At 42.8% G+C, this 14,614-nt stretch overlaps 2 protein-coding genes across 5 annotated transcripts; both read left to right on the top strand.

Moving 5' to 3' along the window:
- Positions 1-17: 17 nt before the first annotated feature.
- LOC117588584 lies at positions 18-1,691 on the top strand. Its single transcript, XM_034279990.1, has one exon. It carries the CDS (start codon positions 38-40, stop codon positions 833-835), a length of 798 nt encoding a protein of 265 aa, XP_034135881.1. The 5' UTR covers positions 18-37; the 3' UTR covers positions 836-1,691.
- Positions 1,692-5,475: 3,784 nt separating this feature from the next.
- LOC117588580 lies at positions 5,476-10,277 on the top strand. 4 transcript variants are annotated; one of them, XM_034279981.1, is made up of 12 exons: positions 5,476-5,781; positions 6,005-6,073; positions 6,135-6,215; positions 6,270-6,365; positions 6,435-6,509; positions 6,603-6,683; positions 6,780-6,863; positions 6,928-7,901; positions 7,994-8,096; positions 8,160-8,353; positions 8,410-8,588; positions 8,651-10,277. In XM_034279981.1, exons 1-12 carry the CDS (start codon positions 5,733-5,735, stop codon positions 8,790-8,792), a joined length of 2,127 nt encoding a protein of 708 aa, XP_034135872.1. In that variant the 5' UTR covers positions 5,476-5,732; the 3' UTR covers positions 8,793-10,277. The 4 variants fall into 4 exon arrangements, with proteins under 4 accessions (XP_034135872.1, XP_034135874.1, XP_034135873.1 ...); XM_034279983.1 differs by having other exon boundaries at positions 6,002-6,073; positions 6,300-6,365; XM_034279982.1 differs by having other exon boundaries at positions 6,002-6,073; positions 6,438-6,509.
- Positions 10,278-14,614: the final 4,337 nt, after the last annotated feature.

Raw genomic sequence — 14,614 nt, 5'->3', positions numbered from 1 at the left:
AGTGATTAGTAGTAAAACTAGCCTAAGTAGCAATACTATGACGACAACAATAAGCAAGCAAGAACTACAACAGCAGCAGCATCAGGCCATCACCATTCACAGCAGCTCGATGACAGCAGCAGCAGGAGGAGGATGCTCGTTAGCAGCAGGAACAGGACCACCACTTGCCGCCTCTCAGTCACAATATGACACGCTCAACAACAACTACGGCAGCAGCCTCACGACTACCAATCAGCGAGACATCAGCGAGACTCCGCCCCGTCGCTCCCTGCTAAACTTCAAGTCCCTGGACTTTCACATCAAATCCCTCTACAGTGGCCTGCGCAACGGCGGCACCAGTCCCAGCAATCCGAGCAGCTCAACGTCGGCTGGTGTGCAGTTGCCAGCGCCGGATGGAGTGCAACGACGGATGCCGTATCTGCGCATCGAAAGCGTCGATCCGGAGGGAGAGCCGAGTGGAGCAACGGCAGCCGGAGCTGGACCATTCTCCAGACGAGAGTCGTTGGCGGGTCAGCGATTGCAGGTCTCGCCCAGCCTCCTCTCCCCGTACAGCGGTGGTGTAGGTGGGGGTGGAACTGGAGCCAGCCTGCTGATGCCCTCACCGGATGGTTCAACCATACGCCGCTCCTCCACCTCCGACATTGTGGCCTGCCGCCGTGGCGGCGGATCCCAGGACAGTCGCCGGCCCAGCACCTCGGATCTGCTGCGGCGGGCCAGGGAGAGGCGTGGCAGTGAGGCGCGCATGGGTCGCAGTGTCTCGCAAGGTGGCCTGACGCGAGGAGGTGGCTCCTTTGGCGGTGGACTGGGTGGCAGACGCACCAGCATGGCCTTCTAGAGGAGCAACGCGACGCACGAAGGCAGGAGAAATCGGCTGACTAAATGGCGCTTATGAATTTTTATCTAGACAAAAACAAAACAGAAAACCCAAAAAATATATCAGCTTATAAGAAACAGTTTTTTTCCGTCGATCTATCATTATTATTGTTAGAACTTATAATTGTTATTCCTCGAATGAAGAGAACTCAAAGTTAAAAACTTACAAATGCGTAATACCGATTAATGGATGGCGAAACAAAGAAAGCTGAAACAAACATTGCATACATTACATATGAACATCTCTAACCTATCAATCACTCAATCAATCAATCAATCAATCAATCAGTCAATCTATCAATCTATCTATCCCCCTTTCTGTCATCACTTTCATCTTGAAGCCATCCCCCAGTATATCTCTCCGAATCCTTGTTAATTTCACTCTACGGCCCGCTCAGTGCATTGCATCCCCCAACTTTTATGACAATATTAGATCCTAACTATCGTAAACTATCGTACGGCAAAGCAAAGCAATGCTTGGCAAGGGAATCTCCGCTGTCAATCTCCGAAGCAATTACCGTATCCGCATCCATCGAGCGACATTTTGTTTCAGTTTTGTTTTTTGGCAAATGGAATGGAATGGAAGGAGTAGTATCGAATCCATAATCACCCTATGTGACAGTCATATCAAGCGAAAGTGGAGAAAAAAGGAGTCCTTTTGATTAATCAATTAGTAAGCTAAACGAATCTCTAGAGGATGAATGGATGGATGGATGGATGGATGGATGGATGGATGGATGGCCTGGCCTCATTGCAGGATTGATAACAATTTTAGCTAAATACAAATTCAACTAATAAACAAAACAAAACAAAAATAACAAATACAACAACTAATACAATGAACAATGCAAATCAAATATTATTATATAGAAAAAACATTACTAGCATTATGATGTATGGTATGGTAGCTAAAGGACACCAAAACACTCAAGCAAGAACAATTTTTTTTTAGAAACAAACCAAAACAATGATTAAACAAATGCCTTTTCATAGAAGCAGCCGCAGCAGATGCAACAGAATTATATATTTTAAGTAAATGCAGCAAAAACTTAATAGATATACACACACACACACACACACACACACACACACACACACACATGCGTATGCAAATTGTTATTTATTAAATTGTGGTACATTGCATTAAGGTGCATCCCATAGCCCACACACACATATATCCATCTTGCCTAGCCCAATATATACGGCAATATATATATATATATATATATATATAGAGAGAAAAGTATATAGTGTTAATGTATACATATATGTATATGTAGGTGCCCGAATCCCATGTATTTTATCATCATTATCGAGTACATAAAAGTCTTTCTCACATACGGACTGTGATTTCATATAAAAAGTAAAAGTAAAACTACAAATTAATGAATTAATTATATTAATGAAGAATTCAATAAATTACATATTGTATAACTTAATGTAATTGTAAATGCTAAGTTCATTAGACAAATCTCGCTCGAGTATAAAACAAAATACACTCATACAACACACCCACACCCACACACACACACACACACTCTCTCGTGGTAGAGGGATAAATGTGAAATGTGAAAAGCGAAAAGCAAAGCGAAACTAAATAGCAATTTTTTCAAGTCGAATGGCATTATTAATATACTCGAAACTCTACTCTACAATTAATTAATCAAATGCGATTGCCTTAATACTGAATAATACCAACAAAAGTGTGGACAAAAAAAAACAACCAAGAAAGAGAGCAACAAAAAATGAATGAAAGTAGCAGAAAGAAGCGGGTCGGCAGGGGGGACGGTTCCACAAATTACAGCTGCACACTTAGATGCATCTCTCCCATCCGATTCCAGCACTGTTGCTTAAGAAATCGCCCCACACACGCTGATACAATTGAGTTCAAAATCCATCAGATACACACACACACACACACACACACACACAAGTATTAATATATACTTATGAGAATAATTGCATTTTTTAGTAAGTAGTTAATCCGTCCTGTCCTCGACAAAAAGGCCAGAAAAGAATAGGGGACGCTGCCCAACCGGTAATTGTTTGGCACTGCTTGGACTGCTTAACCGTTTAACCGCTAGACTCGTAAACGCGAAGCGCCAACTGATTTTATTCTGCTGCAGCATGCAGTGCGTTTTCGAGGCTTCAGGACTGTTGTCGAGCTCCAGACCCGAAAACTGAATCCAGTCGGACAGACAACTAGCATTTACTCAACTTTTGTGATGAACTCAACTTTTTCTAAGATTCCAAGCTGCCCCCGAAAGGGTTAACGGTGAAGTTGTCAAGCTGCGTGCAGTCGCCCCAAAATATCGTCGGCAAAGCAGCGGCCGAGCATCATCAATTGTGCCCGGTGACGTGTGAACCAGAAAGCAATAATGCGAAACCAAATGCTGAATTAATGTTCAACCAACGAATTGATGTACGTACATACCATCACACATGTTTCGGCACCTTTCGAACAATTATGGGAATTACTTTAGACCGTTGTTATCGCAGTGAGCAGCTTCTTTTATCAGTCAGGACAATTATTCGCAGGCGCGTGGCTAGTAAACGCAATAGGGGAGTGCATCATCCACAAAATACCCGCATAGAGAGCTACACACACCTCAATACAAACACGGGATGGGGATGTAAGCGAGGAAAAACTGAAACCCAAATGTTATAACCAAATGCAAAGAGAAAAACTAATGCTAATAATAATAATAATAAGAAAGTAATACAAATGAAAGAGAGGGAGAATAAATAATACTCCAGTGAATAAATCTAGTCTACAAATTTTACTTTACACCTAAAAATAATAACTATAAAAAATAGAAAAAAGAAAACCAAAAAAAGTGAGCAAATAAAAATGCAGCAAGAATAATGCGAAAATTTCGAATAGATCAAATAAAAATAAACAAACAAAACATAGAGTAACATAGCAAATGCAATATAAAAGAAAAATAATAAAAAGTATCTTAAAATTATTTTCTTATCAAAACTGGCAATAATAAATATTAATATTAATAAGTAATAAATAATAATTATATTGTAAACGCATAAGCCACATGTGGTAAAAACTTCATAAGTTACACACATCACATAGAGAAAATCGATTTTTGACTAATTATAATTACATTTACAAAGAAAAAACACACACACACACACACGCCTGATAGGGAAGCTGAAAGCTTTACTGTAGAACAGAGGTCTGCAAAGGCAGGAAAGATCTCAGGCAGCGCAGTCGGCAGACGCACAGCATCAAAAGTCACTGTAGCTTCGGCGACTGCACAGAAAGCCGCAGCAGCGGCAGAGAAGCAACTTCGTATGGCTCGGTTGCCGCAGCGGCAGAGAAGCAGAGAAGCAGAGAAACGGTTTTCACTTCGTTTCTGTCGTGTGTGCATACAAAGGCACTCAAACATTTGCGTGGCTGCGTTCCGCCCTGTTTTGGTGCACTCTTAGTACACGGACAGAGACAGACAGAGACAGACAGACGAGCAGAAGCAAACACGAAAAACACTTGATTTCAAATTAAGTCCCCACGCAAAGCGTAAACACAGGCACACAAACAACAATTAACAATGCTATGGCACACACACACACACACACACACACCTTAGCCACACCAGATCAGCTTTACTTTACTTTAGAGGCTTACACTAACATCCGCGGGGGGTCACATCACAGCAGGCGGCCTGCGAAGAAACAAACTTTAACCGGGGAAGGGGCGGAAGACAGACACCCGATGCTTGCAAATAGGCCCAACACACAAGCCACTAATAAGAACACATATGTACGTATACAGAGCTACAACATATAATAATGAAATGAAACACTTGCCTAAATGCCACACTAACTATTTTGCTGGGTTACTGGAGAGCCAAAACAGACAAAAAATTCAAAATAAAACGAGAGCATCTTATAACTAATAGCAGATGAACCTCTTAATTGTGTGAATATATAATGCAATAAACATTATATATCAACGTGGAGATGGTCAACTAAAGAGAAGAGAAACCAAACCCAAAACAAGCCTAAACAATAGCAAATTGTTTACATTTCACTTTTAAAACCACATTTAATACTAATAATTCGAAAAAGCTAATAATACAAGTTATAACAACAAGAGGAGAATGACGGAGAACAGCAACAACACAGCTAAAATACTGAAAACTTATATAAAAATACAAACTCTTATCTTTCAACCAAATGGCCAATCGTTTTATTTTCGTCAAGGGGACAGACTGAGAGTGGTGAAATATTTCAAGTCCGCGCGCGCCAAAGCTCGGCAGATGGGGCAACGCTGTTGGCACTATCGACTTACAGCTCTGGGGTAAATTTATCATACGACCTGATATCATCGTGTACAACGTAAAAAATTAACATATTTACTGAGCCCTTTTGTTTAAACTTTATTTTATTGACATTCTCCTTAAAATAAGGCCTACTACAATTTTTTTAGAAAACTGATACATAAATCGGAAAAAAACTATATTTTTTAGCGATGATTTGGCAACATTTGACCGGTATATTCGCTGTATATTTGCGGTATATTTTGAACATGACAATGTTTATTTCGGTATACTTTTGTGGGAGCAGATGTGCATTTTTCATTGAAAAGTCCGTGGTCACACTGCCAATGTCAACTTTCCAAGCTGAATTCCCAAAATTATTTCAATTTTCCTGTCTCATTCCATTCGGTAGTAGTTGTATTTCGACTGTCGCCTGTTTTCCGTGCCTTGAGTGGTGGCTAGTTGTACGCAAAGTGAAGTGCGTCGTTTCGTGGTTTAGTTGTTGTGTTCTGGCACTCATTTTCACAGGATCCCATCCCGACCTCGCTGAAGCAAATACAACGCGTTTCTTCGTACGCGCTAGCAATGGAGGAGGCTAAGGAGGAGGAGAAACCAATCCAGCCCGTGGTCGATTGTAAGTATATTTTCATGAATGCCGCGCGGCTTCAACCTGAATCAAATTGCCGCAAACACACACACACACACACACACACACGCTGCCGTGCAGCGTTCGCTGGAGAGTAGCGCTGGAAGCCGTTCCGCCGCTGGAGGAGCCTTAGGCCGATGATCTTGCATATTTGATTGACCCTACATATAATTTTAATTCGCATATGCCCGCGTCGCTTGTCACACAGCAGCACCGAACGGATTGGTGGACACAACGTCCGTGGTGGAGCCTACAGCCGAAGGCGAGACCGCGGCGGCACGTAAGTTTCTTTTTATTCATTTCGCGACTTAAATTCTGACCAAATGCTTTCGTTTGAGCAGCTTTAAATAATTTACTCGACATAACCTTCAACAAAGAGAGCAAGGACAACGAGATTCCTTGCGTATCCCCTCCCGTGGCATGTGAGTACCCATCGTGGACATGCCGCCACAATAAACTAAACATACAATTTGTAGTAACATATTTATGTCGCGCTTGTGGGGCAGCTGCAACAAACGGCTTGCTGGGCACAGCTTCAAACCATTTGCCAAAGGCTGGGATACCGGTGTCATGTGAGTACATTTCCCAGAGATGCCGCCAAAATAAATAAATTATTATTTTACATTCACTTGTGCCTGCAGCAGCTGAACCAAACGCTTTCACAGGCAAGATGTCCCTTGTGGAGCCTACGGTTGTAGGCGAGTCCTCAGAGAAACGTAAGTGCTGACTGAATAATTATCCACTTGCGCCTCCACAACACTAAACCAAACTAATTTCCTCTTCATGTGTTGCTTGTTCCGGGCCAGCAGCATCAAATATCTTGATGGAGACAGACATAACCATGGAGGAGCCCAAGAGCGGGTCCATCGCACCTCAGATGGCACTGGCATGTGAGTAGATTTGCCAGTAAAGCCGTCACAATGAACTAAACATACAATTTCCATTCACATGTTGTTGGCGTGTGCCTGATCTGTTTTGCGGGGCAGCTGAGCCGATGGATTTGTTGGACACTGATGAACAACCCATTGAGAAAAAAACTGTAGAAAATATACCAGAAGTCCCGTTTGCACGTGAGTAGCCTGTCAATTATTCCGCCACAATGCGCACTAAACCACAGAAATTTCCATACACAAGTCGAGGAAGTCAAGGAGCAATCTGAAGTCTTAACCATCACATCGTTGGAATCTCTGACGCGATTCTTCTACATCAGGGAAACCAAACAAGCTGTCTATACGGGCTCTGGCACGAGCTTTTCGGAAACAACTTACAATGATCTGCGCGATCTATGTGATCAGGTGCAAGCACAGCAGCTGGCTGACTGCCTTGAAAAGGCTTTGATTAACAACGATGAGTGCTTGCCACGGCCCGATGAGGCGCTGTTAGTGCTGGCAGTTTTTCTCTCGACGTGCACCAATGCGACGGAAAGGATCCTGATGCGTAATTGCGTTCCACGACTGGTGCGCACCGACACGGAACTGTTCATATTCATGGAGCTCGCAGAGAAATTGCAAAAAATTCAAATGTACAAGACTCCATTCAGTCGCACCGTCCGCAAGGCGGTCATTGCGTGGTATAAAGAGAGATCTTTGGATGAGCTGCTCCGTATGTGGGCAAAGGGCGAGCAAATCTGCTCCTTGCACAATAATCTGCTGCGTCGTGTCCATTACAAGCCGGAGCGTATGACAATCGAATACAAGGCCACCCTACAGCTGTTGTCCACCCCCACCAAGAACCTGGTGACTTGGCCTGGATTCCTCAACCCCCTGATCGGCAGTAAAAAAATAATTGAGGGCATTGTTAAGCTCCGTAGCACCACAAACGCCCGGGTCGCAGTGACTATAGTGAACGAGCTCTCATTAACATATGATCAAGTGCCCGAGAGATTCCGTATTGATCCTACGCTTGCCGTACACCTGATCCCAACGCTCAGCTATGAACATATATTTAAAATCTCACCGCGGGTGTTGCGCTGCTACAGGCGTGCGGCTAGGAACGCGTATGACAACTATGAGCACCAGTTGTTCGACAAAACAAAGATGGAGGCGGCCAACATAGCCCCGCTGTACATCTATATGAAAATTTTGCGTTTGGAATCGAACAGTCGCCTGGTAACAATATCAACCATATTTGTGTTCATCTCAAAATTAAACTCACCCCTCTCTCTCTCTCTCTCTCTCTCTCTCTCTCTCACCCGAAAAAGCGTAATGTTTTTTGTGACCTCTATGAGGCGTCTTTCGGACACAACAAGGCGTTGGGCAAGCGTCTAAATATAAGTGTGTGCATAGACAAGATCTATATCCGCAGTGAGTGCTCTAATCGAATGCTTACAACTTCAATTATACAACTAACAAGAAACCTTTTTGTAGAATACCTGAAAGGTCGAAATCCTAGTAGCAATTACTTGGATGCGCTGGTCGCAATAGCCTTCGGGTATTTTAAAACCGACCCAGACGGTAGCAAGGTGAGCTACTGGTGCGACCGCACTGGCCAGCTTAAGGATTTAAAGTGGACGAAAAATATGACTTTGATTGAGGCAACCGGTCGCTGCCAGACGCTAGAAGTAATGCCTGTCCATCGCATGTTCTTGTCATAGGCTAAACAATAATTGTTTTACAGGTGCAGAAATCCAAAATGGACTTTTCACAAATTTTCCTCAATGCGTCTGAGGACCCCGAGGACTACGACATTTTTCTGATAGTTGTGCCGAAAGCAACACGGGGAAACCCTAATAACAAGTCAGCCAAAATAGCTTCTCTCCTAGCGGGCTATCGCCTAACTCGACAACCTAAGTCCAAGTAAGTTCCTGACTCACCTTCTAAGAGAGCAATTTACTTACTTGATTACTTATTTGTTGCAGGATTATCATTATAAGCTTACTAGCGTCGAAGAAGTCAATGAGCTACTCGGTGGACACGTGCGAACATATTTTGGAGTTGTGCGGCATCAGCGAGCAGATGCCCCAAATTATTAACGCCTTTTTAGCAGAAAAGTTCCGTTAGTTGGCACTCGATTCGGGGAGAAGTGCTAGGGGCTTGCCTGCCCTAGCGTCATAAAAGCGAAAGGGATGGAGCGCTCGTTCTTTGCTCTCTCTCCCTTTCGCTATCTGTTGGCCAGAGCCAACCCACAATGATATTAGCCACAATGATCACGTAATCACCCACATTCACGAATTTACAAGCGTTACAACAAAGTTTTAAGTTAAACGTTAATAAAACGTCATAACACACACATTCACACAATAAACAGAAACACACATAAAGGTTTTTGTTCGTGTTGTAACGCTTGTATTGAGTACTCGGTTTTAATTGAAATTCGAGTCCTCCGCCTCCGTCTCCGCCTCCGCCGCACTATTTGAACTGTATCAGATTAAATGCTGCAAGTGCTTCAGGCGAATGATTTAGTTTTTTCAAATCAAACTGAATCCACCGAACTGAACTCGAATCTAAATTCAATTTGGATTTAAGCAAAATCCCAAAGCATCTGAGCGGAAAGAAGTTAAACAAGAACAAACATACCAAAACGTAAATGTAAAACCGAAGCTGTAACAAAATATTAAATAATTAAAACAACTGCAACTGATACCGAAACAACAAATTGCCTTACATACAAAAAATGTTAGTTAAACTTTCATTTTTAGTTTAGACTTTCTAAATACGAATACGGCCGGCGAAACGTACTGAAACACAAATTATGGCATTTAGATAAAGTTAAAGAAATTCAAACTAATCATTATCATTAACACATATGTAAACCTAAACCTAAACCTTAGCCTTAGCATAATATAGTCCAAGCCCAAGCCCAAGCAAGCAATACGAATATCAGTTAAAGACATGTACATATATGCATATGTATACCCTCGTGTCGAGTCTAATGAATCATTAGCTTAATAGTCGTGACGCGTACAAGATAAGAAGAGACTCCCAATGTGCCATACACACATACAAAACACACACAAGCCACATACTCACTGAAATCATTAGAATTGTTTATAAATATTACGAAATCGCCGAACAAACTAGCTGAGAACAATAAGGAGAGGAAAAACGCAACCAATTCGATGAACTAAATTTGCTAAGCGAAATTATAATTAAATAACTTATACTGGTATACAGAGCATAGACACTAATTTGGATGATAAGAAAATTTAAGCAAACAATGAAAAAAGCAAAACAAAAAAATATAGGAAATATTTCCACGGACATTTCTAACCAAAATGTTTCCACACGCATCTGTGAAGTAAACCGTTGTGATCGCCTTAATTTTTGCTTTACACGAAACGAAACGAAACAAAACTACAAAACATTCAGAACTAGAACAAAAACAAAAACAAAAAACAAAAACGAATATAAAACCAGAGGTTATATAAGTTATTCCGTATAGTTTGTGAACTCGTGAAAAGTATGGAAGAAAAGCAGTAGGATGGACGCGTAACGTAACCGAAAAGTACCTTTACAACAAAACAAAAGCAGCCACTGAAACTAAGATAAACAAAAGCAGACAAATTGAATTACACCAAACAAAACGGCACACAACTCAAGCAAACCCAACACATTGTATTCAATTAACCCGCGCTGCCTGGCTTGTCTCCCCCAAGCACACGCGAATTAGATAGATGAAAGTATAGTATATCCGAAGACCCGAAGACAAACACTCATAGATCTTACATAATTTTGAAATGATATTGAATATTGATTTCGAATCAGTCTTGATAGACATAGTTTTTCTTTTCTTGTATGTTTTGTTCAAAACTCTTTTACCAAGAATCTTACCTGTAAGGACAATTTGTAAACTCTTACAAAGAGAATTTACACCGCCCAAAGAGAAATCCTTGCTATGATCATTTTTTAAACTATTTTAAATGGGGATCACGTTCTGAAACGATGAATCTGATATCAGATACATGAGTATAAATTTTATGTGAAAATAAGATACAATCTGAATCAGTTTTTTGTTCGATAGTTCCTACAGTACATGACGAATTTAACATCTAATTTTCGGCGTAGCGTCTGAAATGCAAATTGGATTGCATTTTGATTTAATTTTTGTATTATCTACTTTATAATTACATTTTTAGATTTTTGTACTATTACTTACTTTAGCTCCGAGGCCAAATTTACTTTTACTTTTATTATTCTACACATAAATAAATAATACCCTTTGCCATCCCACAAATAATTTGTTAAGTGTATGGTGGGACTCTTAGCTCCACACAAAAACCAATGTCAGAGAAAAAGTTGAACCGTTGATGAGAATAATAAAATGAATTCTGAATTACATTTAATTAAGCGAAGACGAAAGCGAAATTATTGATTTTGATGAAATCAAATCAAAAACTGATACTGAAACTGAAACTGAAACTAAAACGAAACTGAAACTGAAACTGAACTCGAATTGAATCCGTAGTAAGAAGAGCAAGAAGACGAGCAAAACATCGTGTGATATCTATTTCAAAAATAAATCAATTGAACAAAAACTAAGCAAAAAACAAAACTAAAGAAACGTATCCATAACAGAGCAGAGCAAGATATATAGTTAAAATTAGACCAAAGCAGAGAGCAAACAAATGTTCAGAGAAAAGTTTATCATTTCCATTAAAGAGTTACTTAAGAACCCGCATCCGAGCCTGAACCCAAACCCAAACCCAAACCCAAACCCGAATCCGAATGTTATTTTAAGCATGTTCAATTGAGTATTTGGTTAGCACACAACCACAACCAGGAAGGGGCAACTGATAATCCCCGAACGATAGCAATACTTGGCTCGATCCAATCTCTAATGTATGCATCTTTCGTTTTTCCCCCTATATATCTCAATATGCATCTAGTGCGACATTAATCGAAATCGAAATAGTGTTAGCATTGTAAGCGAATTCTGGATGTGTTCAACTCCTTCAATTCCAGAATGTTTTTTATAAGCATATACACATACATATACATACATACTTCTTATACACTAATCTAGGCTAAAGTTAAATAAATTCTGAATTCTGAATGCAACAAACTGGCATGTCGTGTCTGTTTCTCCCGTTTTTCGTTCTATTTGTTCGCCGTAACGATGCCCGTTGCACCGCATTTGTAGAGCTGTTTATCGTCTCGATCCCGGAGTGGTGTGAAGCCCAGGTTTTCGGACTCATATGACTCATATGTCTCCAGGAGATCGTCGTGGGCCTTGCGGGCCTTGGCCACCTCATAGCGCCGACCCATAATGATCTTGTTCTTCTCGTCCAGGCCAGGCGTGGCAATAGTCTCGTGCAGCATGATGCTACGCTTCTTGTCGTCGCGTATCAGGAGGAGGACATTCTTCAGGCCGGTCCTCTGCTGTAGCTCCACAACGACGTCGTTGAAGCGCTGCTTGAGGGTCTGCCGCGCGGCCACAAGCGAATCGTTGCGCAGAATCAGTGTCGGAGTGTCGGATCATGGAGCTGGGCAGGAGAGCACCCACAGCAGTTTCTCGTTGAAGTGGGTCTCCATTTGGCGCAACTGCAGGCGCCCACCGCCTCCGGTTCTCGAACTTCAAATGCTTCATCTGCTGCAGCACATGCTTCGTGTCGATGTCAGCCATATCCTGCGTGGCCTCGATATCCTTATCCATAGTCATGGATTATGGATCTTAGATGGAATCTAATGGATTACGAATCTTGTCCCTCTCCAGCCGAAAGTAATTTCGGCCTTGACATTGTCGTGATGTCCACTCCATCGACGAGCACTGTAGTTCAGCCAAGTGAATGAAAGTTAGCTGCTGGAAGTTAGTTGAGCCGCAAATTTCGGGTTTTCCATCTTTATGACAATTTAATGTGAGCGGCACGCGCATCTCCCCCCAATCCCCCCCGTTTCCCCACCCAGGACCCTGTGCCTGCCCGCATATGTGGCCTGGACCGGTTAACCGTGCAGACTGTGTGTTGTAATTGTTTTCTGTAATTGGCATCGTTGGCCGGCTGGTGCCAGCACCACGCCACGCGTACTAGGAGCACAAACAGGGCTAGCATTGGTAGCCAGGCATAGAAACAATTATGTGCGTTAGATGTCCAGCGGAGAGGAGGACGGACGGCGGATGGTGCACGGTGAAGGCAGAGTGCACTGTGTGTGCGCTCACTCGTGGAAATGAAGTGGACAGTTTTTCCCCTTTTCAATTTTTGTGTATCTTTTATTTTCGTTGGTTGCACTGTGTGGCTGGGCTTGGTCCTATGCTTGGGCAATTACACTGTGCATCGGACATGTCCAGCGACTGCTCCTGCTCCTACTCCTGCACTCGCCTCTCGCCTCTCCTCACGCAGATTATCGTTATTTACTAATTGTTTTGCTTGGCCTTTTTTAATTGCCCTGAATGACCAATGTCCACCATTCCACAACCCATCCTGCAGCACCCTGTACAGCCATTAATGTTCCGAAAATGAATTGCCAGGCAGAGCTCGTTGCCTCAACTGCCTGCCTGCCTGCCTGCCTGCCTGCCTGTTGGAGCTGTCTTTATGGGCGGGGTCTTAAAGAGATTTTGAGTGGAAATATTTGAAGAGCCCGAAACTATTGGGTTGGGCAAACTGCTTGCGAAGATCTATTATGTTTGTGATTTTTGTGTTCCAAGTGTTCCCTTTTGGCGGCTGTTGTAAGGAAAATCATTGAATTAATAAATGAATTCATATTTGAGCCAAGTTACAAATAAGAGAAATAACCAATTGCGAAGATTCAGATTGTTGAACTGCTTGCTGCTGCACTGCTTGTGCAATACACACTGCACACTGCACACTGCTTGTCCAAGCGCAGCTGAGAATCATTTTGAGCCGCAACGCAGCTGAGCTCGAGTTTGACTTTGGGGCTTTCTTGGCCTTATATCTTCCACTCAACTCCCCATTTGGCTGCATGCAAATGCCATTGGAGTTTCCTTTGAGGTGCGGGAGGCGGTTGTGGGTGCTGAATGCTGAATTGTCGTCTCGTGCTGCGCTGTCTGCCTGCTCTTCCGTGTGGCAACTATTTTTCGCACTTTAAATCCTTTAACAACATTTAATTCGATTCTCTTTCTCTCTCTCTGGCGCTGCCAGTGGCCCTGCTCCGATGCCGACTCCACGCTACTCGGTCTCTGTCTCTGTCTCTGCCTCTGCCAAGGCAAAGGCGAAAACTGAACGCGTCTGTAGAGTGGAGCGGGCGTCGTCGCTTTAAATAATGTGATGGCGCGGCTTTCAAAACAATTTTGCAACAGCTGTTGGCTGTTGGCTTATTGCATATTTTATGGCTGCAAATTATTCAAAAATTTCCGAAGCCCGCCTGCGCTACTACCGCGCGGCTGTCCACCGCTTTCGGCGTCCCTGCCATATCCTCCTGTTGGTCGCAAAGGCGTAAAGTATATGTATTTAAATACACAAATACGTACACAGCGGGCTGTGTGTAAATGTGTGCGTTTACATATAAACAAATGATCGAAAATAGACAACAAACGAGTGCAGGCCGGTCCTGGGTGCTGCTCCTGCCTGCCATGAGATTCCACTGAGACGCATCGGCGGCTGGGGCCGGCTCGTCGGACTGGGGTCTGTAATAAAAATACACCCACAAATACAAACATTCATACATATACAGCATGCACTTTGTATGTGTCTGCGTCTGCAGCAACAGCCTGGCGTGGCATGAAAAATTGAATGCGCTGCAGCAGCAGCAGCAGCAGCAGCAGCGAAACTGAAACTGAAAGGAGCCCCATCGGCGATGGCCTTATCACAGACGCCATAATGGTGCATCAGAGCCACAAGCAGTGGAGTGGTGCACTGCTTGCTCGCGCGAGGAGGCAGTAAATGGAGGCACTGCAGATGAAAGCTGCTTGACCGATGCTTTCTTGCTGA

Source organism: Drosophila guanche, unplaced genomic scaffold, assembly GCF_900245975.1.
Source record: "Drosophila guanche unplaced genomic scaffold, DGUA_6, whole genome shotgun sequence".
Taxonomy (NCBI): domain Eukaryota; kingdom Metazoa; phylum Arthropoda; class Insecta; order Diptera; family Drosophilidae; genus Drosophila; species Drosophila guanche.
This window is presented reverse-complemented; position numbering and strand designations above follow the sequence as displayed.

Coding starts and splice junctions, on each gene's coding strand:
- LOC117588584 (XM_034279990.1), top strand. CDS start 38: ATGACGACAACAATAAGCAAGCAAGAACTACAACAGCAGCAGCATCAG.
- LOC117588580 (XM_034279980.1), top strand. CDS start 5,733: ATGGAGGAGGCTAAGGAGGAGGAGAAACCAATCCAGCCCGTGGTCGAT. Junction 6,216..6,269: donor CGTATCCCCTCCCGTGGCAT/GTGAGTACCCAT, acceptor TACAATTTGTAG/TAACATATTTATGTCGCGCT. Junction 6,510..6,602: donor AGGCGAGTCCTCAGAGAAAC/GTAAGTGCTGAC, acceptor CCGGGCCAGCAG/CATCAAATATCTTGATGGAG.